Raw genomic sequence first — 26,003 nt, forward strand, 5'->3', positions numbered from 1 at the left:
GGCAGCGGGAAGTGTAGACAGAGTCAATGGGTGGGAGGCTGGTTTGCGTAATGGATTGGGCTTTGTTCACAGCCTTTTGTAGTTTCTTGCAGTCTTGGGCAGAGCAGAAGCCGTACCAAGAACAGCAGGAAGGTAAGTAAAAATCTGAGGGATTCGCGACCGAAGCAGCTGGCTTTAAGAAATTTGAGGACAAACAGTCCTTGCAACTTGCAGTGATAAAATTTGTGTTCGGTAGCTTGCAAGGTGGTGGGACCCTCAACAACAATCCAACAACTCTCCAGAAGGCAATCTTAAGGCAATTCATAACACAATAGCCTAATTAGTGAGCCTTTCAAATTACAGTGAATAGTGTATGTGGGATCCACTTTAAATCAGGCTGTAATTCATGAAATGGATAATATTGGGAGGAAAGGATGGCATAAATATCTCATACTGAATTTTTTTTGACAGAATCATAGTTAATTCTAAATTTGAAAATAAAAAATCTGGATGCGATTTTACATTTTAAAAATTCCTGTTTAAAATAAACCATCTTCAGCAAAATTGATTATTTCATTTATTTATTGAAATGTCATTAATAAGGCGCAATTAGATTATTTTACCTAACATTTTTAAGCAAAGAAAAATGCACTTAAAGAAATGTTACTAATACTCAGATAGCAAATTAAAAGTTTAGATAACTGAATGAGTATTCAGGAATAAAGATGTAATGGTATATATTTTTTAAAAATCGGTCACGTATGAAGATTTGAGTAAGTACATTTGTAGCAAGAGAATAGAAGTAAAATGGGAGCTAAAATGTGTGCACAAGCTTATCCAAAAATCATGGCGCAGTTCAAAATGAGAGTCCAGTCCTTCAGCTCCTTACTCTGCCATTTTTCAAACTTATTTACATGGAAATAAATTCTTAAATAAGTGGTCTAGCCCGCACAGATCTGCCAAGATTTACTCATTCAGCTGGCAAAGCAGAGCTGCTCCTTTAGAAATCCAATAATCGCTGTCTCGTTTTGATGGCAACAGCACTGTCACGACAAAATTTGTAGAATGGCCTGCAATCACACAAACAGAAATACTTGCTTTGTTACATTGATTTGCAATCAGCCAAACCTCACGCCAGTCCGGGACGTGGAAAATATTGTCGTTCCTGCCACTGATTTCAAGGACGTAATCTAATCCGACAGTCAGGTATTGCCAACCACAAGAGTTGAAAAACCCTTTCGAATTGTCAGCTGCAATTAGGTTACGTTCTTGAAAGCGCTTATGAAGAGAAGCATGAAAAATTGGGAACACAAAGCGAAATACTGCGGACGTTGGAAATCTTGAAACAAAAATGTTTGGCTAATGTTCCAATTTGATGACCTTTCAGCAGAGCTGGTAGCTGTTATAGATGAGCATTTTATAAGGAGGACCAGAGTGGGGTGGAGAAGTAAGTAGGAGAAAAAAGTAAATGCATTGTGACTGAGCGGAGAACAGGAGATGATTACATGGTACAAAAGAGGAAAGCAATACTGAGAGAAATTAGAGGGAAAAAAAGGATGTATCTGAGGAGCAGAGTTATCCTTTTTAAGTTTATTTATTAGTGTCACAAGTAGGCTTACATTAACACTGCAATGAAGTTACTGTGAAAATCCCCTAGTCGTCACAATCTGGCGGCTGTTCGGGTACACTGAAGGAGAATTTAGCACCTAAGCAGCAAATCTTTCAGACTGCGGGAGGAAACCAGAGCACCCGGAGGAAACACAGCAGACACAGGGAGAACGTGCAGACTCCACACAGACAAGCCAGGAACTGAACCCAGGTCCCTGGCACTAAGAAGCAGCAGTGCTAACTACTGTGCAACCGTGCCACCCACAAAATCAATGTCAGGGGTGCGATTTGAACCCATGCCTCCCAAGGAGACTGCGACCTGAACACAGCACCTTAGACCACGCGGCCACCTTGACACACAAATCCTCAAATATGGGATGGGGCAAGAATGTAAAGATCCTTAAACACCATAGAACCACAGTCCTAAGATTAAACCAGCCTCTAACTTTTTTAGCACTCATGGCCAGTGTTGACCATGATGGAATTTTCAGCTCATCTACAGAGGACAAGTGGAAACCCATGCCACAGCAGCCACATCACTGAAAACTGCTCATGCAGCCAGAAGATCTCATGGTCCACGAGGGAATCAACTGTTCACCCCTGTACCATTCCCCCCCCGCACCCCCACCCCCCCGCACCCCCAACCATGTCCCGAAAGAACTTCAAAGATGAGGTGAGGGTGACTGCCCTTGACATCAAAGCGGCATTTGACCAAATGTGACATCAAGCAGCCTTAGCAAAACTGGGGTCAATGGGAATCAGGGAGAAAACACTAAGATGGTTGGACAAGGAAAGATGATTATGATTTTTTGAGATCATCTCAGTCCAGGACATCAGTACAGAGTTCTTCAGGGTAGTGTCCTAGGCCCAACCATCTTCAGCTGCTTCATTAATGGATATCCCTCTGTCATAAGGTCAGAATTTTTTTTTTCACACTGATGATTGTTCAATACTCATGACTCCTCAGATACTGAAGCAATCATGCCCAAATGCAGCAGGACTTGGACAATATCCAAGCTTGGGCTGGCAACCTGCAAGTTACATTGGAACAGACAAGTGCCAAGCAATGACCATTTCCAACAAGAGAAAATCTAATCACCATCCCTTGACATTCAATGGCTGAACTCCCCCATTAGCAACATCCTGGGGGTTACCATTGACCTTTCAAACAGCAAGTCCTGACACACTGTGAATGGCATGTTCATTGCAATCAGAAGGATTGGATTAACTCTGCCCTGGAATGAAGAATGAAATGGGAAGACAATTGCTGGGATTTAACATAGACGATGGCTTATTGGGAAAAAAAAACAAGGGATTTGCAGAATAAAGGGTCAGGAAAGCTGGGGTCAATAATTCAAGGTGCAGGGAAGTACTCCACACAGATGGTGGGTTCAAACTAGCCACACAATATTTCATAGTGATTTGATTGATTGCTCTCTGCTACTTACCAGTTTGGGACTGGCAACTTAGCAAAACTAAAATGTGTTTGTTCAAACTCTGCCATTTTATTGGTTCCACACTGATAGCTTTATTCTAGCTGCTGTCTTCATTTTGAGTCATGCATCTCCCACCTCTTCAACTGTGATCCATTGCTGTTTCGTTCAAATTTCACCTTCATAAGTCATGTGCGAGTTTGAAAGAGAAATTAAACAGATATATGGGGCCGGATTTCCAGATTAGGGATGGCAACTCAAAACCTGGATGGCTCCCGGGTCCTGACATCCATGATGCAACTGTGTTGTGCTCTGAGTGAAATTTTTCAAAAAAGTGTCAGGTTCTGGCTGAAAACTGGCATGTTTCTATCTGGAAACACAGCAAGGCTTTCTCACCAGATCTTCTGGCACTTTGTCAAAAAAAAGTCAAGGGGCTTGGTTTGTGCCATCGTTCTGATGGGGTGGGGCCTGATAGTGACGGCAAGGCCAGCTCCAGAGAGACTGGGGCAACTTCCGTCCCACCACTCAACGATCTGGGCACTTCCCCCTCCCCACAACACACACCACAATCATCAGCATGACAATCCCCCTCCACTGGCATTGGAACACCTCTCACCTCACAGTCTCTCTGTCCACATCCCATTCACAGTCTCACTTCACCCCAATGTAGGCACACAACCAACCCATCAGGTATCATCACTCCCCCCACCTCCTCCTCAAAACAATAGGGGAACATCCCCCCACCTCCCTCCGCCTTCCCAAAGCAGTTACCCAGAGGGATCTCCTCTGGCAATGGGCAATGCGTTGGCACCTGTGTGGTCATCCCGACTGGTTTTCCTTTTTTAAAAAATGGTAGTGATTCCTGCTGGCGTGAGCTATGGCATTAAGCTGTACAATGATATTTAATTTAATTTAAATTCATGGAAATCAGGTTTGTGTCCTTTCCAGGCATGAACCTATGTAGCCGACGGGAGGGAGGATCTCAAATGAGATCTTGCCAGTGCAAATCCCTCTCGTGAGATTTAGTGGCCATAACAGGATTTGTGCCCACGATGAACAGGCCCACAGAATCACATGTAAATGTAAATGCTTTAACTGGGCAGGAGCTGAGTTGGCATCCAATTGGAGGCATGAAATGTGTCCAAGGTGCAGGAGCCACTTGCCTGGCACCAGCAGCAAAGACAGGCAGCAGCCACATTGAGGGGCTTTGTTGAGGGGAGCAAAGACTAGCAGAACATGAGGGGGGTAAAAATGCCCATGAACTCAATGTTAAAAGTACAATGACCAACCTGGTGCCAACGAAGCTTCAGTTCCCCACAAATGAAATGAAGCATTTTGATGGCCAGGGAATGAACCCAACAGCTGCGCACTAACATATACCAGTGTTCAGATTCAGGGAGAAAAAACCTTTAAAAATTGCAATCCTGATTATGCTGGTCCCCAACAAGCTCCTAAATGACGGCGAGCATGTTTCTCTTTCCCACTCCAACACCAGCCCTTTAAAAATGTCATTAGGTCCCAGAGGCATTAACGGTGGCACAGTGATTGGCACTGCTGCCTCACAGTGCCAGGGACCTGGGTTCAATTCCGGCCTCAGGTCACTGTCTGTATGGAGTTTGTACATTCTCCCTGTGTCTGCGTGGGTTTCCTCCGGGGGCTCCGGTTTCCTCCCACATTCCAAAGATGTGCGGGTTAGGTTGATTGGACATGCTAAATTGTCCCTTAGTATCCCAAGATGTTTGGGTTAGATGGATTAGCTATGGGAAATGTGTGGGGTTGCGGGATCTGGGTAAGATGCTCTGTCAGAGAGTTGGTGAAGACCCGATGGCCCAAATGGCCTCTTCTGCACTGTAGGGATTCTATGATTCTATTCTATGATTTTCTAAACACAACATGGCCTCTTAGACTGTGATTTTGAAATCACACTCAGCCATTTGGAAATCCAGTACACAGGGAGATTATTTTGTTCACATAGTGCCACTTCTAACAACATTGCACAGAATTACCTCAATTCCCTGGGGTAAGGCAACCCTACCATATGTGCAGCACCCGTGACATTTCTCGTTGGTATCACAATTTCTCCCCCTTAATGTGTATTTCCCATTGTGCTAATTTGAGTACACTACCTGTTGTTGATAAGGTTCCTGCTCGGGCTGCTGTTTTGTAAAGCGGTGCCTGGTACAGCGATGGACTTGGTTCATAATTCTGTGCAGGCTCAAAGTGCACAACCGGTAAAACAGAGTGCATGACCTTGGGAAAGGCATCTTCGAGCACCATGTCTTTATCATCCCAGCGACAAGCATCCATAAACATTCCATGTACTAGTACACCATCTTTAGGGGAAGTTAACTTGTGGAAAGAGAAAAGAGAAATGCACAATGAATAGAGGATTAACGAGAAGATATTGTGAAATCAGAAAAAAATATTTTGGACGCAGTTATGATTCTTTGTTACAAAATAGGATTTTTTTCATCAAATTATAAATTTTTAAATTTTATACATTATATTTATAGATATGGAGCCAACATCCCGAGCCTTTTTTGCATCATGGGCTTTTCTACAATGAATAAATCTCCATAGTTGCTTTGCAGAGAAACATCGAATGTGTTTTACAATGTCATTATTGTACTGTGTCTCGTAAGAGCTTTTACGATGTCTGTGTGTGGAGAAGTAATGTCATCATTGTGTCACAATAAAGCTACAAGCTTAATCTCCTACTGTTAATTTTGAAAACGAAAATGCAAAATGAAAACGTAGCAAGTTCAATTTTTAGAAAACTTTCCACCAACAGATTCTACTGCAAGATGACAGACAAGGCTACACTTTTCAAACACCTATGAGTTGCATGGCCGATTAATATTCTGGTGACTTTAGTTGAGACAAGAACATTGGTAGAAAATTGAGAGATAGCCACTGTGGAGTCATAATGCCCACCTACACTAGCCAGCTAAGAACATTCATGATTGATGTCTAAAGGATAGCATATCTGACAATGCAGCACACTGTTAGCATTGTATTGGAGAGACAGCTAAGGTCACGTGGTCATGTTCCTGCTGCAGGCTTCAATTGTGGAGTTTCTCCAGAAACTGACCTTTTGTGGAGCCTGGGTAAATCCTCTGTCAGAGTCGGTGCTGACTTGATGGGCCGATTGGCCTCCTCTGAGGCCAATCGGCCCATCAAATTCTATGATTTATGCGTTCTGGTACAGGTTCAAGTTTTCACACATAGGTTTTAGATTAAAATTAATTAAAATTGGCCCCTATATAATGAATTTTGATCTTTTTTTGAGTCTGCTATTAGACACTTGCTTTTGGAAATAGAGAAGAAGGTGTTGCAGAAACTGGTCCTGCCTGACAGGCGCAATGAATGTGTTGCATATGGGGGTGATCCACAAACTACTGAGTGGACAGCCAGATTGTGAACCAAGGCATTGTGAAGCAGAAGGCAGAGTAGGGAGGGGGAAGAGCAGAATAAAAAGGTTGCAATCATGACTGTGTCAATAATTAGTGAGATATGTAGCATTGTCTCAAATCACAACCAAGGGTCCGGAGAGTGTGTTGCCTATCTGGTGCAAAGGTAAAACATATCACAGTGCCAAGGACCCGGGTTTGATTCCGGCCTCGGGTGACTGTGTGGAGTTTGCACATTCTCCCCGTGTCTGCGTGGGTTTCTACTGGGTGCTCTGCTTTCCTCCCACAGTCCAAAGTGAAGGTGAGGTGGAATGGCTATAATAAAATTGACCTTAGTGTCCCGGAATATGTAGGTTAGCTGGATTAGCTATGGGAAATGTGCGGGGTTACAGAGATAGGGTGGGGGAAGATTTCCCCCTATAATAAGATATTCTGTAAGAGAGTCGCTGCAGACTTGATGGGCCGAATGGCCACCTTCTGCACTGTCGGAATTCTATGATCTATGATCAGCTCAGAAACGAATTTGTCATAATCCCATCCCTAACACAACCCACACCTAATTCTGACATTGGCAAAATGTAGCCATCAGGAGTCTTGCTAATTCTACATTTTTGGTGATACTTGTTATTGTAATTGAATAGAATTTTAAAAATATTTTTTGTTGCTGATCCAACCAATTCCATATAACTGTAAGTGAGAAAATGCTGGGAAATCTCAGCAGTTCTGGCAGCATCTCTAAGGAGAGAAAAGAGCTGACGTTTCGAGTCCAGACGACCCTTTGTCAAAAATTCCAGCATCCTCAGTAATTTGCTTTTATCCATATAATTCTAGCTGCCAACAAGAGATTGAGCAGCAATATTATATCGGTAATCTGGAGGATCTGCAGTCGATTATTTATCGGAGTGAGTCATGCAATTCTTTGACTGAAAAGATGAAATTACCAATTCATCCATTGGAAGCACTTCCCCATACTTTAAGGTTTTGACAGCTTCTGCCACTTCTGTTGCATTCCGATACACAGGAAGAACATTAAAGCGGAAGTTAAGTTCATCAATTGGTAGGTTGTATTTCCTGGCATGATTCTGGAGTGTGCCTGAAAGAGAGAATGAAAGAACCTGTAACAATTGGCCGACCTTCCACTTCTTAAAACCAGCCCGCAGCTCCTCAAGGGCAGTTTTCATCTGCGGTGAGTGAATAAAGCATTTATGAGACTTGAGGCAGGGTGACAATTGCCAAGACATTTCACTTTTCCAATAAATTTCCCATCGTTTACAGCAGGCTCATCCATCTAAGAGTGACTTTCACATTGTACACACTGGCCACAATGGCGGTGATGGCCTATTGGCATTATCGCTAGACTATTAATCCAGAAACTCAGCTAATGTTTTGGGGACCTGGGTTCGAATCCCGCCACAGCAGATGGTGGAATTTGAATTAGATTTTTTTTTAAATCGCTGGAATTTATATTCTACTGATGGCCATGAAACCATTATTGATCGTCAGAAAAAGCCATCAGGTTCACTAATGTCCTTCAGTGAAGGAAATCTGCCATCCTTACCTGGTCTGGCCTACATGTAACACCAGAACCACAGCAATGTGGTTGACTCTCAACCACCCATTGTCAACTAGGGATGGGCAATAAATGCTGGCCAGCAGTTTGATTTGATTTATTATTATCACATGCATGAGTATACAGTGAAAAGTATTGTTTCTTGCGTGGTATACAAAGCATACCATTCATAGAGAAGGAAAGGAGAGAGTGCAGAATGTAGTGTTACAGAAATTTCTAGAATGTAGAGAAAGATCAGCTTAATATGAGGTAGGTCCATTCAAAAGTCTGATGGCAGCAGGGAAGTATCTGTTCTTGAGTTGGTTGGTACACGACCTCAGATCTTTGCATCTTTTTCCCGACGGAAGAAGGTGGAAGACAGTATGTCTGGGATGCGTGGGGTCCTTGATTATGCTGGCTGCTTTTCCGAGGCAGCGGGAAGTGTAGACAGTCAATGGATGGGAGGCTAGTTTGCATGATTCACGACCCTTTGTAGTTTCATGTGGTCTTGGGCAGAGAAGGAGCCAGACCAAGCTGTGATACAGCCAAAGAGAATGCTTTCTACGGTACATCTGTAAAAGTTGGTGAGAGTCGTAGCAGACATGCCAAATTTCCTTTGCCTCCTGAGAAACTACAGCACAGAGGGACGAGGACAGGTTGTTGGTGACCTGGACACCTAGAAACGTGAAGCTCGCTACCATTTCCACTTCGTTCCCATTAACGTAGACAGGGGTATGTCCTCCACTATGCTTCCTGAAGTCAATGACGATCTCCTTCGTTTTGTTGACATTGAGGGAGAGATTATTGTCATTGCACCAGTTCACCAGATTCTCTATCTCTTTTCTGTGCTCCGCCTCATCATTATTTGAGATCTGACCCCAATGGTGGTGTCATCAACCTTGAAAATCAAATTGGAGGGGAATTTGGCCACACAGTCACAGGTGTATAAGGAGTATAGTAAAGGACTGAGAACACAGCCTTGTGGGGCACCGGTGTTGAGGATGATCGTGGAGGAGGTATTGTTGCCTATCCTTACTGATTGCGGTCTGTGGGTTACAGTCACAGAGGGAGGAGCCGAGCCAAGCTACGGAGCTTGGAGATAAGTTTTGTAGGAACAATGGTGTTGAAGGCTGTGCTATAGTCAATAAATAGGAGTATGACATAGGTATCTTTGTTGTCTAGGTGTTCCAGGGCTATGGCGTCTGCTATGGTGGTAGATGAACTGTAGTGGATCCAGGCAATCTGGGAGGCCGGAATTGATTCGTGCCATGATTAACCTTTCAAAGCACTTCATAATGATATATGCCAGAGCCACCAGATGATAGTCATTAAGGCACGCTGCCTGGCTTTTCTTTGACACTGGGATGATGGTTGTCTTCTTGAAGCAGATTGGTGTAAAGAGAGTTTAAAGATGTTTGTGTATACCCCCGCCAGCTGATCCGCGCAGGATCTGAGTGCTTGTCCAGGTGCCCATCTGGGCCAATAACTTTCCGTGGGTTGACTTTCAAGAAGGCTGCTCTGATGTCTGCGATGGTGACCTTGGATACAGGTTCATTTGAGGCTTCTGGGGTAGAGGGCGTGTTCTCGCTGACCTCTTGCTCAAAACGGACATAGAATACATTGAGCTCATCGGGAAGGGGTACATTGGTGTCAGCAATTTTACATGCATTCATCTTGTAGCCTGTTATGTCTTGCAGACCTTGCCATAGGCGTTGGGAGTCCGCGTGGATAGCCTGGGACTCTAGCTTGGTCCAGTATTGTCTTTTGGCACATCTGATGGATCTCCATAGATCATCTCTCGTTTTCTTGGATAGATCAGGGTTGCCTGACTTGAAAGCCTCAGACCTGGACTTCAGCAAGCAGTGGATATCCCTGTTCATCCATGGTTTCCGGTTGGGAAACACACGGATTTGCTTCTTTGGCACACAGTCTTCTACACATTTCCTAATTAAATCAGTTACTGTAGTGGCGTACTCGTTCAGGTTGATCACTGAGTTTTTAAATATTGACCAATCTACTGACTCGAGACAGTCCCGTAAAAGATCATCTGATTCCTCAGACCAACATTGCATGACTTTCTTTAACGTATTCTCTCGCTTCAGTTTTTGCTTGTAAGCTGCGAGCAGGAGCACAGCTTTGTGGTCTGATTTGCCAAAGTGTGGGCGGGCGATAGAGCGGTAGGCATGTTTGATATTTGTGTAGCAGTGGTCTAGGATGTTTGGGCCTCTGATGGAACAGGAGACGTGTTGGTGGTATCTTGGTAGGACACTCTTGAGCTTGGCCTGATTGAAGTCCCCGGCCATGACAAATAAGGCCTCGGGATGTTTTGTCTGAAGGCTACTCGTGGTAGTGTATATTTCGTCCAACGTAGTCTTCACATCCGCATGGGATGTAAACTGCTGTCAGGATAACAGAGGTGAACTTTCGTGGAATGTAGTAGGGGCGGCATTTTAGCGTCAGGTGCTCTAGGTCTGGGGAGCAGAAACTCACCAGTGTTGCTACGTCTGGGCAGCACAAAATGTTGATTAGAAGGAAAACCCTACCTCCCCTAGCCTTGCCTGAGGCCGCTGTACGGTCCATTTGGTGCATTGAGAAGCCCTCTGGTTGCAGGGCACTGTCCAGTGAAGCAGGAGTGAGCCACGTCTCTGTGAAACAGAGCACACAGCAGTCCTTCAGTTCCCTTTGAAAAGTGAGTCTGGCTTTAAGTTCATCTAGCTTGTTTTCCAGAGAGTGGACATTATCCCATGAATGAATACAAAAAAAAATGTCTGAAGGAATTTTTTTTTCACTCTCTCTCTCTTTCCCTGTAGTTAGTTGCCCGAGGAATTGGGTCTTCCTTCAAACATGCCATTTTCCCTTTCTTTTATCTGGACATATCTAGTGACTGTTGCAGACATGGAAGTTTCATATGAACGTCTGATCCACTCCCACTGAAGAGGCTAAAAGTCTGAAAACTGTGGGCAGGTTGTTACATAGAGAAAGAGAACCATTATGCTGCCCATGAAGATACATCAAAGATGTCTATTTATCCAATACTTCTTTCCTCATCAGACAAAAGCTGATGAGTACTGGAGGAACAGAAATTGGAACAACTCTTACAGGAAAAAAGTTGTAGCTTTTACAGTGTCAATGACTGGTTTTGTAGAATCAGCAAGAAATTGCGATTTAGATCAGAATGCAATACTCCGCAGTACACCAAATTGGATGTGGAGGTGGATTTAATGAAACCTTAATGAGATGAACACTGCTGTGTACCCCAGCCACTTCTGCTCCAAGTAAACAGAACACTTAAAATGCTATTGCTAGCAGCTTTGAAATTGACATTAATGTCATTACTTTTGGGCTGAATAACAAAAAGCATTTTAGATGTGGATGTGCGTAGAAGGCCAGTGATGAAGAGGTATTGGCGTAATGGTATTGTCATTGGACTCGTAATCCAGAAACCCAGGGTAAGGAACGGGGGAGCTGGGTTCAATTCCCACCATGGCAGATGGTGAAATTTGAATTCAATAAAAATAATCTGTAATTAAAGAAGGCTAATGATGACCATGAAACCATTGTCGGAAAAACCTATCTGATTCATTAAATCTGCTGACCTTGTGTGGCTTATGTGTGACTCATGACTCCAGATCCACAGTAATGTGGCTGGCTCTAAAGTGGCCTAGCAACCCACACAGTCGTATGAAACCACTAAAAAGTCAATAACAAGAAATGAAAACAGCACTGTGGATGTACTTGGTCTTCACAAAGACTATACAGTGTCACTCCTACGGACCTATCTCCTACAGACACATCTGTGACAGGTTTATTGGTGACAACCAATTCAAATTGTTTAATGTTATGTCTCTTACCACCTGCTGGAAGTCCAGTCTGACAGCTATGCCTTCGGGTCTTGATCAGAGTTGATATTATCACCTCTTGGTGATGGACATTCATCCTGTACCCTTGTTACCTTCAGTGCTGGGCAGCATGGTGGCACAGTGGTTAGCACTGCTGCCTCACAACGCCACAGATCTAGGTTCAATTCCGGCCTTGGGTGACTGTCTGTGGGGAGTTTGCACATTCTCCCCGTGTCTGCATGGGTTTCCTCCGGGTGCTCCGGTTTCCTCCTACAGTCCAAAGATGTGTGGGCTAGATTGATTAGCCATGCTAAATTGTCCTTTAGTGTCAAGGGAATTAGCAGGGTAAATACATGGGATTAAAGGAATAGGGTCTGGGTGGGATTGTTACCGGTGCAGGATCAATGGGCCAAATGGCCTCCGTCTGCATTGTAGGGATTCTGTGATTCTGTGCTTCCTCCGAGTGTGTTTGACATGGTGAAATACAGGTTCATTTGTGAGGGAGGACAGTAGGCAGCAGTTAGCCTGCATTTTCCTTTCCCATCTTTGATCTGAAGCTACGTAACCTTATGAATTTCAGAATCAATGTTAAGGACATCAAAGATCACTCCCCCTCTGCTGATCCTCCCCTATCCCTGACAGCCCTTCTCCCTTCTTCCAATACCAACTGCTGGGTCTCTCCTTCTGCTGTGATACAATACTCTTCAGTTGCCTGGATACGTACAGTTGTAACACCACTTGATAAACTCAACATGATCCAGAACAAAGCAGCCAACTTGATCAGCATTGCATCCACTAACCTAACCTTTTGCCATCATTTTCTCAATTTTTCTACAGAATTCCTCCGAGCAGTTCTCCAAAGCTTCTTCCACAGCACTTCCCAAACCTGTGACTTCCACCACGTGGCTGGACATGGGCAGCAGATGCTTGGGGCTCTTCACCTCCAAGTCACAGATCATTTAGACTTGAATGGATGTCTTCATTGTACTTGAATCAAAAACTTGGAACTCCCTACCCAACAGCATTGTGGAATCACCAACAACACATAGACTTCAATGATGTGAGAATGCAATTCACCATTACTTTTTCGGGACAACTGGGGATGAGCAATAAACAAAGGCCTTGCCAGCGACACCCACACCCAAGAATGAATTTTTAAAAAGGCAGACTAAAATCGATACAGTGAACTAGCAATGGTTTCTAGCAGCTTGGAAAATGGATTAGTTAGTTTGCGTTGTGTCGGTCCTTATGATGAAGGCTTTTTGAAACATACAAATCTCTCAAGGCATTACTTAGTAAACACTAAGGAGCACAGATATCAGCTTCAATGACCAGCTTGAGCTCAAGTCCCCGGACAAAAATTCAGCTCACTGGACCAAGACTTAATAGATCGATGAATAATATAAGTTGAGTAATTTTATGGATAAATTAAAAAAAGAATCTAAATTATTTACCTTGTAACATGACATAAATTGCATTTTTACCCTATGGCTATTCAGCTGCCTAAAAGAAAACCTTGAGCAATTTGATGAATTGCTCTGGTACACTTTCAACCGCAGAATCACAAAGTCTAATTAATAACCGTTAAGTAAAACGCTGGGAGAGGTCACAATTTAATTGCCCTTCAGGTTAGAGGTCTTCACATCTTTACTTTTATTTAAAAGTATGAGACAGGAATGTATAGTGTGCCAGATGGAAAATGCCATCTTCTTTGTAAATATTTTAAAAAGCATAGGGCCTATTTCTCTTTATTAGCAATGCAAATTACTTCTCTGAACTTGATTATTTGATTCAACACCATTCTGCAGTATTTTCTTCAAACATGCCCTTGATCGACGATGACACAGTGGTTAGCACTATTGCCTCACAGCGCCAGCGTTTGGGTCACTGTCTGTGTGGAGTCTGCACGTTCTCCCCGTGTCTGCGTGGGTTTCCTCTGGGTGCTCTGGTTTCTTCCCACACTCCGAAAGACGTGCTGGTTAGGTGCACTGGCCGTGCTAAATTCTCCCTCAGTGTACCTGAACAGTTGCCAGAGTGTGGCGACTAGGGGATTTTCACAGTAACTTCATTGCAGTGTTAATGTAAGCCTAGTTGTGACACTAATAAATAAACTTTAAAAAAAAAACAAAGAACAACCCAAGAGTGCTCACTGGGTAATAAATATTGAACTGAGTTCAAAGCGAACAAATAGACTAATTAATATTATTTTCAAGAAATTATATGTGGTGATTACCGGTCAGAAATCCCTGAGGGAAGAAGAATCCAGAAATCCAGAAAGACTTTGGTTGGCCTTGTTTGATCCAGGTCTAAAAATGAGATAAATAAAAATCAGCACTGAACAATCATTTCTGTTCATTATAGTTAAAAGCAAAATGCTGCGGATGCTGGAATCTGAAACAAAAACAGAAAATGCCGGAAAATCTCAGCAGGTCTGACAGCATCTATGGGGAGGGAATTTCCCAGCATTTTCTGTTTTTGTTTCCGTACAATATAGCTTGGCAGTCCATATTAACCCACAAAACAGAACATATAAAACCACCATATTATTTTTTAATACTACCAGTTAGTCAATCCAATTTTAAACTGCTGGATGTTTTCTTTCATTATTTTAATAATTAAAGAAGAATGCTTTTAATGTTGCCCAGCATGTCAACAAATGAGATAGAGGCAATTATTTATTTATAATTCTTCTTCGAGACCAACCCAGACCTAGTGGACAAGCAAGTGACCTGTACTTAACTTTCTGATGTGGAGATGCCGGCGTTGGACTGGGGCAAACACAGTAAGAGTTTTAACAAGAGTTTAACAACTGACTCTCTAACAGAACATCCCATCCAGGCCCTATCGCCAAACTCCACATATTTATCCAATTAATTCCCCCTAACCTACACATCGTGGGACACTAAAGGGCAATTTAGCATGGCCAATGTACCTAACTTTCACATCTTTGGATGGAAACCGGAGCACCCGGAGGAAACCCACACAGGGACAGGGAGCTGGTTGCACGAGAGTGCGGGGAGGCAGCACGCAGATTCCAAATGCTTATACTGCTGCAGCTCACTGACTCAAGACCAGTGTCATGTCAGCAGCAAAATAGTTCCAAAGGTGGGCTGGAGCTGGCAATAGAGAGGCTATGGAGCATGTGGCAGCAAAGCCACACAATATTTTTGGGGAGTTGGTCCTCCTGGCATCACATAAATGATCTTAAATGTACTGCTTTTGGTCCTTTTCTGCACAGCCAGTGAGTGCATGGCATATGTTCCATCTGGTTATCCCAAAAATGGCAATCAGGGCTCCGTATATGCCATGGGACAAGAATTTGTACGTTGAGTCATGTCCAGTACCTGAAACAGGCAGAGGCTCTAATTACCCAAAGATAGGCCCCTTTCAAGATGGAGTCACCCAGAGCTTGTTTGAGAAGATGAATTTATGAAATGTTTTGATGACAGTGTCTTGGAGGAATTTGTTGTGGAATCAACCTGGGATGCAGCTATCTTAGATCTAATATTGTGTATTGAAGTATGATTAATTAGTAACATTGTAGTAAAAGATCCACTGGAAATAGTGATCATAATATCATTGAATTCCATGTTAAAGTGGAAACTGACATACTCCAATCACAACCAGGAATCTGAAAATTAAACAAAGCCAATTATATATGGGGTAATTGGAGTTTAGAAGGCTGAGAGGTGAACTCATAGAAATGCACAAGATTCTGAAGAGGCTTGACAGGGTTGATGCTGAGAAATTGTTTCCACTGGTCTAAAGTGAAATCTAAAGTGCGGGGGAACAGTATCCGAATAAGAGGCCGATCAATCAGTACTTAGACGAGGGGAAATTCCTTCACTCAAAGGGTTGGGAATCTTTGGAATCTACCCCAGAGGGTTGCGGATGCTCCATCATTGAATACATTAAAGGCTGCTGTGATAGACAGGTTTTTGGTCTCTCAAGGGATATGGGGAACGGGCAGAAAAGTGGAGTGGAATCCCAAGATCAGCCATATTGTATTGAGTGGTGAAGCAGGCCTGATGGTCTACTCCTGGGTATATGATCTACTCCTGTTTGTATTTCTTGTGATATTTCTGAAAATGTATTCCTTAATCCGGGACAAAGTCAATCAATCCTAAACAGTTAAGTCTATTCTAAAATGTTAATCTGTTCATCTGGGCTGTGGGTTCCAGGAATTCTTCTGAGAATATATATCTGTGACGCAAATCATGTTTCTCGACTCATGTGGGACTTTTGGCCCCCATTGTCATTTTTGCTGACGGTTAACATAGGCTCAAGATTCAGCCCATAATAACAGCCACTTTACTGAGGCACTTGATGGCAAAGACCATTCTGGCTACTCTTGAGAAAAAATAACTTGTATTCAAAATGTACCTATCATGACCGCATGGACAAACCAAAGTTCTTTACAGCCAATTAAATATATTTGAACTTGTAATAAGTATTCGAAGGCAGAAGTCCCTTCACCAAAATCCCTTTATTTACAATTCCAACAGCAGTACACAGAGTGCTCTCAGTCAGCAGTCTACCTTCAGGAATGCCAGAGGAACTGACACTCCCGGTTAAATACAAGAAAAGGATTCCCTGATTGGCCCATCAATTGACTCCTATATCAGGGAGTTCATATTCCAATAGGCCAACCTTAATGGCCTGATTGAAGTCATTACAGAACTGTGATTACTTTGGTAAGGTGAGGAAACAGAATAGTCAATTTTCACATGGCAAGGTCCACAAACAGTAATGGGTTAATAACCAGCTATTGGGGATAAAATGCAAACTGTCAGCCCTTTGCAGTTACTGGAAAATAAAACTGGATGCCATTCAAATAATGAGCTGGTTTACTAATTGGTTGTGAGCTCGTTTGATCCTACTGGTGTAGACAAAAAGCACCTTTCGCTGGCATTGCTAGTGCTCATTGAGCGGTATATATATTAGCCATGGCATCAAGACAACACATTTACATTGGTTTGAATTGTGTCATGGGATCTACCCGGGAGGGCAGATGGGCCTTTGTTTAATGTCACATCTGAAAGATGGCATCACCTGTAGTGCTGCACTCCCACAGTACTTCACTGGAGTAAGAACCATAAATTATGTGCTTAAATCTCTGGATTGTGACTTGAATCCCATCACTTATAACTTAGAGGCTGCAGTTGAGATCCCAGCCCCCTAAAAACAATTTGGTGGCAGCCACAGGGGGTGTAGAGTGCCAAAGTGGGCTGGTTAAAAAGGTTTGCCTCAGTACTCTGGGAGCTTGTCGCAGCTGTAATAAAAAGTTAGGCCCTCGAGCCCCTCACATTAGCGTGTTACGAATAGCCCTCTTCCCCCCACCCATGGACAAACCATAACCACATCTCATCCTCTTGGCCCCTTATAACCCCCCATTGCAACTTAGTGCTAAGCTGTACCAACCCATGACACCCCTCTCATCTCTACAGCCCCTTATACCTCACATGATAACTCATGCCAGCCCATGCCTACCATCTTTTGCCCTCATACACTCCATGTTAAGTCACCCAGTATCGAACATGGACAGACCTCAGGAGCCAAACTGAGATTAAACAAAACAGTTCTAAGTCTCCATTACAGAATTAACTATATTAAAAAAACACTCTCACTGGCAAAAGCTGATTCAATATATTTAAATCCCTTCAAGTACTTAATCTGTTCTAAAAACAAACATCTGTATTCAGGGCCCCACATCAGAGCCAGATAATCTCTTAATAATCTAATGGAGCTATCAATCAAACTGTGAATTTACAAGGCAGACTTCCTCTTTGCAAAATTTAAAGAGTAGGGGATTTAAATAATTTGAGATTGATGGTTCCACAGAGGGTATCCTCTTTTACGCACATTTGCATCTATCCTCAAAAATCATAAGTCAACACTGAGGGAAACAGACTTCCAGCAAAAACACGGTCTGTTTGAACTCTGCACAAAGATCAAATGCCCCGTTGAATTCAGTTTCCCCCAGCTGTGAATCAAATCCTTTTTCCTCTGCTCCAATCGAGAAATGGGGGTGGGGGGTGAGGAATGGGGGCAGGGGATTAGAACTTCCAGATCTCAGATCTGGGGTCCTGGCATCATTTTGGATGGTCAAATCTTTTGGAAGTCATTTTGGAAGTCACAACTGCACAAAAATCCAAATCAAATCAAGTACTTGTTGAATTTTTTGCAACCAAAGGTAAAGTAATAACTCAGGCCTGCTAACTCAACTGGATAATAGAGTACAAACACCCAAGTGCAGGGTAGAGAAAGGTAATAAAATGGGGTAATTTTGACACCAGTACTGTCATGTGTTATTTAGCTATTCATAAGTAAACAGAGTCAAATATATTTTATGATAAGAAAAACTGACACAAGTGCCTAATTATAGAAAGTGGAAAAAATGTAATACATTGCTTTCGTTCCATAGGCTGAGTAAGCTCTCTGATGTTTCTCACATCAGCCACCTTATGGATTCAAGCTACAAATTGTGCCAGATTTTCAAAACCACAAGTATAGCAAGTTGTTATTTCAGGATTGCTATTCTAGTTTGTCTCACCTCAATAAACTCCGTTCTCAATATGAAGTCTTTCACCCACGATCCCAAGGGCTTGAGTGATGGATAAGCTGCATCAGCCCAAAGTGTTGGAACCTGGTTGTTTAGGAAGCTGGTGTACATCTTTTCCACCTCTTCGGACATTACCACAAATCCAGCAATAGCCTTATCCAGTGTAATTAAAGAACTCTGTAAAGACAGGAAAATAAAAGATCAAACATTTTTTAAAAAAATTAACTGATCATAATTGTGGATATTTTTAAAAACTTGATATCACTAAAAATGTAATGGCCCAAATACTCCCTTGCCTGGACCCAGCACAGGTGGAGTGCATCGGACGTAAGCTCCAACTGTCCATGACAACATGTGCCAGAGTTTGGTAGGTTGGGCACAGTGGTTAGCATTGCTGCCTCACAGCACCAGTGACCCGGGTTCGATTCCTGGATCGCTGTCTGTGCGGAGTCTGCACACTCCCCTCCAGGTGCTCCGTTGCCTCCTACAGTCCAAAGATGTGCGGGTTCGGTGGATTGGCCATGCTAAATTGCCCCTGAGTGTTCAGGGGGACTAACTAGGGTAAATGCATGGAGTTATGGGGATAGAGCCTGGGTGGGACTGTGGTAAATACAGACTTGATGGGCCGAATGGCCTCCTTCTGCACTGTAGGGATTCTATTCTATATGCCCCCAGTGCAGGTCCAGTCTCTGGCAAGTGGTTGCACCATGAACCAAAAGGCAGAATCCAGAATTCAGTTGCAAACTTTCATTAATATTTAAATCAGCCTTGCGCCATTCCTGTGTGAAATGGGGCCGGCAAATCGCGAGAGGCAAGAAACCAGGCGCAAATCCAATTTTTTGCCTTTTGCCCTCTCTTACTGGCAGGTCATGCTGATCGACTGGTGTGGCAAGCCGGTAAGATCACGCCCAATGTTTTGAGTGAAAAAATGTAAATGATTATTTCTTACAAAAGTGGTTATTTTTGGTTGTCCCAAATAGCTAGACTGTGCTGTGTGCTTTTTTGCAGTAAAGATTAAATCGAATTGAAGTAATCATAAATTTGCAATTTTTATTCTTTCCCTAAAAGCGCTGATAAAAAATGATGCATAAAAATGACTTTTTTATAAGTTTAGATCTTTTATTGAGATCTTAACTTGAGTGATGAAAACCTTTGACAAAGATATCATTCTGCCATTGTTACATTCTCTTAGGGAAACAAAAAAGGAACAATTGTTCCAAACATTTTTAGAATATACGGGGGAAATCATCAAAAAAAATTGACATTGTCAAACTATGAAAGGAACAAAATTTGTCATGTATGTGATATGCTGCATTTTCAGAGTAAAAAAACTGTTTCGATAGAACAATTTATGTTAAAATATTATGAAACTTACTAAAGATCAAACATCAGAGCTGTCTTTAATGTTTTGTCAATGGTTTTATGCAAAACATATTATGTGACCTTAACCTCTGATTTTAGTTTCTGATTGACTGATGTTGCTGAAGTCATCCATGATAACATTGGTTGAACCTGAAGCATAATAATTCTGGGCTGTGATGGCTTTGAATGTCACTAAGGTATAAACTTCCTGTGGTGGAGCTTATTTGTAAGCGAGCTTCAAAAATACAATCCTGTGACTGTCTCCTAGGTAAAACCCAGTTTACGAAGACAGATTTCTTCAGATGTTTCTGAGTAAGCTTGCCTGAATCTATACACGTTGCTCTGTTTGTAATCTGTGGCATAGGCCCTCCAGGAGGTGGGAGCTACCTGCCTGGTACTAGAGGCAAGAACAGGTGACAGCTATGATGGGGCCTGCTGCTGCCTTGCTATAAAGAGGAGGCAGCTCCTCAGAAGTCCAACAGTAGAAAGCCATGAAATTGTGTATGACTGGACAAAGTTGACATATCCTGCACCTTCAGGTTCAGAGAACACGACACCCCGTGATTTAAGCATATAAAAAAAAATCTGTTGCCCCGCAGTGAACCCGACGTCCGTGCACTAATGTGCATCAGGTCATTTGGTTTCACTGAAATCGCCAGTAAATATTGCAATGCCACCCTCCCAGGCTCGTTAACATGCTCCATGAGCTCAATGAATCATTAATTGAAGATGAGCAGGTACTTCTTCCCTTTCCACCGCCAATATTTTGAAAATTGAAGACTGACGCTGAGAAATCAGGATCCAGAGACAAGGTACAGGACCACAATATTTAAATCGCACCCACACTGGATCCTGTATATAGCTGTTAAGCTTAGGAATAAACTTCCTTAATTGGAAGTCCTTGATACCAATGATTTAAGGAACCCACAATATACAACAGAAATTATTTTGATTTGCTTGCTCCTGCCATTTGAAAATCCAATCCCAGAAGTCAACCCATCGTTCTCAGTCCTGGTTCGTGGTTTTATTGAGTCACAGAGTCACAGGTTTATTCTCGAAAAGCCTTTTGTAAAAGACTGGAAATTTGCCAAATTATAAATCAAAATATTTAAGGAGAAATGCTGCTTGATGCTAAATCCACTCCTACATTTGCCATGACACATTGCCTAGACTACCTGTCAGCATTCTCTCCTTCTCTTTAGAGGTGGCTGGCTACATTTCAGCTACGGGGAGGTTCAGGAAACACTAATGCATTTTTAAATTGAACATGAAGCTCAATGTTTTATAATGAAACATTTATAAGCTCCATTCAAACTTTCAATCAATGCCTTTTAACATTCAGATTACCATTTTAATACTCCGTACTTATTTTTTTACAATCCTTTATTCTGTAAAGTCTGTATCTTTTTTTTACAAATCCATTATTCTACAAAAATATCTTACCTTTTTAGTGATTTTATTTATGAACAACCCAAGCTATTTCCCCACTATCCTAACCGTCATTCTGTAATGTACAATTTTTGTTTAATGTCATGAAATATTGGCAAACTAGTCTGCTGCCTTGGAGGGACGCAGAGGTTTATTTTTCACTGTTCTACTCCATTTTCACAAGCTTTAGTATTTTCTCTGAGAAATTTCAGCTTGAAATCAATCCAGTTATTCATACTGACGGGTCAATCTCTCCCAGCAAAAACTGAATCTAAAAAGATGGCATTATTTAAAGATCAAAGTCGCAAGCAAAACAAAATAATTTCTGTTGAATGTTGTGGGTTCCTTCAATCATTGATCAGAGAATCAAAGAATCCCTACAGTACGCCCTATTCCCGTAACTCCACATATTTACCCTGCTAATCCCCTGACACTAGGGTCAATTTATCATGGCCAATCAACCTGACCCGCGCATCTTTGAACTGTGGGAGGAAACCGGAGCACCCGGAGGAAACCCACGCAGACATAGGGAGAATTTGCAAACACCACACAGTCATTGATCAAAGGCCGGAATTGAGCCCGGGTCCTTGACGCTGTGAGGCAGCAGTGCTACCCACTGTGCTGCTGTGTTGCCCAGACTTGGAGGATTTCAAAGACTTCCAATTAAGGAAGCTTATTCCGAAGCTTACAGCTATATACAGTACACACGCTCTGTCTGAAATCCTGAGGACAACTCCCATGCTGTTGTCATGTGACCTCTTACGTTGCTGTATGATCATGTTCTCACGTGACCACTTGAGATGTAACAGTGTATGAGATGTAACAGAATGCAATCAGAAAACATGTACAGACCTCTGTGTGACATGCAAATAAACAAATTGACAATGCATAACTACTTACACATATTTATATATATATATATATATATATATATACACACACACACATATATATGTGTAATACATATGTTATATATAGAGGTAGAGATTAGGCTTTAGCAACTGGTGCATAGCCCATGGTGTCTCCTTCACCCCCACATTTCTATTGGAAAGAAAGCGGAACTTCAAAAGTCAGTTCTATGCTACATGATAATAAAGTTCTGGAATCTTGCGTTTGGCCTACTCATGTGCCCCGAGCATGTGATTACACAGGTTGATGGCGTTTTAGTCTTCCTATCACTAGTTTCTTCACTGGTAGCATGAAGGGGGAGTGGGGGGTGGGGGGGTCGATCTTACCGTTGCGCCCAGCTGGCCAATGGGCGGGCTGAGCCAGTAAGATCGCACGAGAGCTGAGAAATCAGGTTTGCGCCTGATTTCTCGTCTCTTGTGATCTTACCAGCACTGGATATCCGGGGAGGTCAGTGTCTCACCCATTTCCAGCGAGAGGCTAAATAAATTATTTAAATTCAATTTGAATGTGATTTAAATGGAATTGGCAAGCCCAGGACGCTATCATACAGGCTAACTTGCCTGTGTGGCCTCTCTGGGAGAGGTCCTCTCCAGCGAGAAACACAGCAGGTCCCAGCAATGTGGACCAGTTGTGATGGCCGAGCTGGTAGAACCGGAGGCCATTGAGGCCCCTCTGGGAGGTCGAGGGCAAGGGAGGGTGTGCCCATTGGGCAGTGCCAGCCTGGCACTATGGCACTGTCCACTGGGCAGTGCCAGGGTGTGGGGCCTGAAGGGGCGGGGCCTATGGGGATGGGGCAAAACTGGGGGGGTGGTGGGCTGATCAGGTAGGAAGGGGGGTCCTGCTGCCACTCTGCAGGCGATCAGTGGGGGAGGGGGGACAATCGATCTGGGTGGCGGGGGCAATATTTCCATGCGGTGTGGGGCTTGCAATCGGCTGTGGGCCCCCGTAATAGGAGGCGGGGGTGTTGGGTCAAGGCCGGCTGCTCAGACTTGTCAGGCCTCTGCTGGTTGCCATTGTGCATGTGCAGCCACAGAATTCTGTACACACGCAATGGTGCCCTCTTATGCTACAGCAAGCTTGCTGGTGATTTAAACCCCGCCCCATTCCCTTACAGGCAAGGGGTGGCTTAGCCCATTTTTTCTTGCACTAAGTGGATAAAATACTAGATTTGAACTGCCCCAAAAACTGGATCAGAAACGTTCCCGTTTTCACGCCTGTCCTGGACTATTTTTGGCAAGATCGACCCTCAGATGTTTCATCTGTGCATTTGTTAAGTGCAGAAGCAGCTACGTTGGCCTCTTTAGGAGTCTGCATATTAGTTGGTGCCATAGGCCGGATGACTGGAGTGGTGTGTTATCTGTTGGTGCTGGTTCTACTACTTGCAGAAGGTGACAGCGATTGCGTACAGAGTGGGCACCATCTGAGGTTACCATATAGCTGTCTGGTTGCAGGGCATTACTGTGAACTACCACCAACTGGTCATGACCATGTGTGGTCTGAATCCTGACCGTTTGACCTGGTGGTAGGGTAGCAGAGACTATGGGCATCTCCATCATCGCGCCTTTACTTTTTCAATCGCTATTGCAGGACGGCCACGTGTTAATTTCAAGTTTAGGCTGCAGCAGAGCCTTGGCGATAGGAATCGTGATCATGGTGCACCTGGAGAAAAGCCATTGTGCTGACAAGGGCAGACCCTGGCGTGGTAGATTTCACAGGCTATGCAGTGCAGCATAGTAATCTGTGTGATCCCGTGCACATTTCTCGAGTACATGCTTGACCGAGTGAACCACCCATTCTGCCAAACCATTGGACTGTGGATGTAGGGAACTGCTCATGATATCATTGAACCATAGAATCCCTTCAGTGCTGCAAGAGGGCTTTTGGCCCATCAAGTCTGTACCACCCCTGAAGGAGCATTCCACCCAAGCCCATCCCCATCCCCCTGCTCTATCCCCATTAGCCCACACATTTACCATGGCTAATCCATCTAATTTACACATCTTTGGACAGAAAGGGGCAATGTAGCATGGCCTATCCACCTAACCTGCACATCTTTGGACTGTGGGAGGAAACAAGAGCACCGGGAGGAAACAAGAGCACCCGGAGGAAACCCATGTAGAAATGGGAAGAATGTACAGACTCCGAACAAACAGTGACCCAAGGCCAGAACCGAACCTGGGTCCCTGGCACTGTGAGGCAGCAGTGCCAACTACTCTGCCACCATGCCGTGTATTAGAGTTGAGAATTGCATCAGGCTTTCACATGGTAAGTTTGCTGACGACACCAAGGTAGGTGGTGTTGTGGATAGTTTGGAGGGATGTCAGAAGTTGCAGCGAGACATAGATAGAATGCAAGACTGGGCGGAGAAGTGGCAGATGGACTTCAACCCGGATAAGTGTGTGGTGATCCATTTTGGCAGATCCAATGGGATGAAGCAGCAGTATAATATGAAGGGTACCATTCTTAGCAGTGTAGAGGATCAGAAGGACCTTGGGGTCCGGGTCCATAGGATTCTTAAATCGGCCTCGCAGGTGGAGGATGCGGTCAAGAAGGCGTACGGCGTACTGGCCTTCATTAATCGAGGGATTGAGTTTAGGAGTCGGGAGATAATGCTGCAGCTTTATAGGACCCTGGTTAGACCCCACTTGGAGTACTGCGCGCAGTTCTGGTCACCTCATTACAGGAAAGATGTTGAAGCCATTGAAAGGGTGCAGAGGAGATTTACAAGGATGTTGCCTGGATTGGGGGGCATGCCTTATGAGGATAGGTTGAGGGAGCTTGGTCTCTTCTCCCTGGAGAGACAAAGGATGAGAGGTGACCTGATAGAGGTTTACAAGATGTTGAGAGGTCTGGATAGGGTAGACTCTCAGAGGCTATTTCCAAGGGCTGAAATGGTTGCTACGAGGGGACACAGGTTTAAGGTGCTGGGGGGTAGGTACAGAGGAGATGTCAGGGGTAAGTTTTTCACTCAGAGGGTGGTGGGTGAGTGGAATCGGCTGACGTCGGTGGTGGTGGAGGCAAACTCGTTGGGGTCTTTTAAGAGACTTCTGGATGAGTACATGGGATTTAATGGGATTGAGGGGTATAGATAGGCCTAGAGGTGGGAATGTGATCGGCGCAACTTGTGGGCCGAAGGGCCTGTTTGTGCTGTGGCTTTCTATGTTCTATGTTCTATGTCCCAAATTGCTTCACAACCAATTATGTCCTTCTGAATTGTAGTGACATGTACAATATGGACAATGCTTTCAAATAGTGGAGTAAGCTTTAGGGGCTGAATAATTTACTCCTTTCCGAATATATATGTTTGTATGTCATTCTAGATGAGCTGGGCTAAATGGCCATTATCATACATAATTATCGTGCAAACAGAAGCTGTAGTTCTGTTAATTTAGTTGCTAATGCAGGTTTAATGTGAGAAGGCTTTGTGGGGTGAAAATGCCAGGATAGGAATCTATAATTAGCTCATAGTCAATCAATAAACTATTTTACACTCCATTTGATTCTGGAGTCTTTATGTTAATTAATGTCAATCTTGTCCTTTTTCTACTTACCTATTATCGCACTCAATCTTGATGCTTTTAAGAGTTTTTGAAGTATTTAAATATTTTGATAAAGCTATGTTTCATCGTAGATATTGAAATTATATTGTAATGAGAAGCTGCAATCAGCAGAGTCTTCAGACTTGCTGATAAAAACACACAGATACAGTCGTGAACCATTCAGTTATTGCTCTCCAGCCTCTTAAAACCTGTGTTGTACAGAGATACCTAAGGGCCCCAATGCTTCTCACTGACAGTGAAGATCCATGTTGTTCAATCATTCCATTTTGTTGCTTGGTGGTTATTTATTCTACCTTGTGAGGTTACTGATAAAATAAAATCTAATTATACCCTTTGTAATAATTGTATTGAATAAGACCATGGA

The 26,003-nt window shown here is 43.3% G+C and overlaps 1 protein-coding gene across 1 annotated transcript in view; it reads right to left on the reverse strand.

Moving 5' to 3' along the window:
* Nucleotides 1–945: 945 nt before the first annotated feature.
* dnah6 (dynein, axonemal, heavy chain 6) overlaps nucleotides 946–26,003 on the reverse strand; it is a 215,150-nt gene continuing 190,092 nt past the window's right edge. Inside the window, exons 57-61 of the mRNA XM_078215309.1 lie at nucleotides 18,372–18,557; nucleotides 14,052–14,124; nucleotides 7,372–7,523; nucleotides 5,147–5,369; nucleotides 946–1,049 (exon numbers count right to left, since the gene is read on the reverse strand). Of these exons, the coding sequence (XP_078071435.1) occupies nucleotides 946–1,049; nucleotides 5,147–5,369; nucleotides 7,372–7,523; nucleotides 14,052–14,124; nucleotides 18,372–18,557 (738 nt within the window). The remainder of the gene's footprint in view (nucleotides 1,050–5,146; nucleotides 5,370–7,371; nucleotides 7,524–14,051; nucleotides 14,125–18,371; nucleotides 18,558–26,003) is intronic.

This window comes from Mustelus asterias, chromosome 6 (assembly GCF_964213995.1).
Source record: "Mustelus asterias chromosome 6, sMusAst1.hap1.1, whole genome shotgun sequence".
Lineage (NCBI taxonomy): Eukaryota > Metazoa > Chordata > Chondrichthyes > Carcharhiniformes > Triakidae > Mustelus > Mustelus asterias.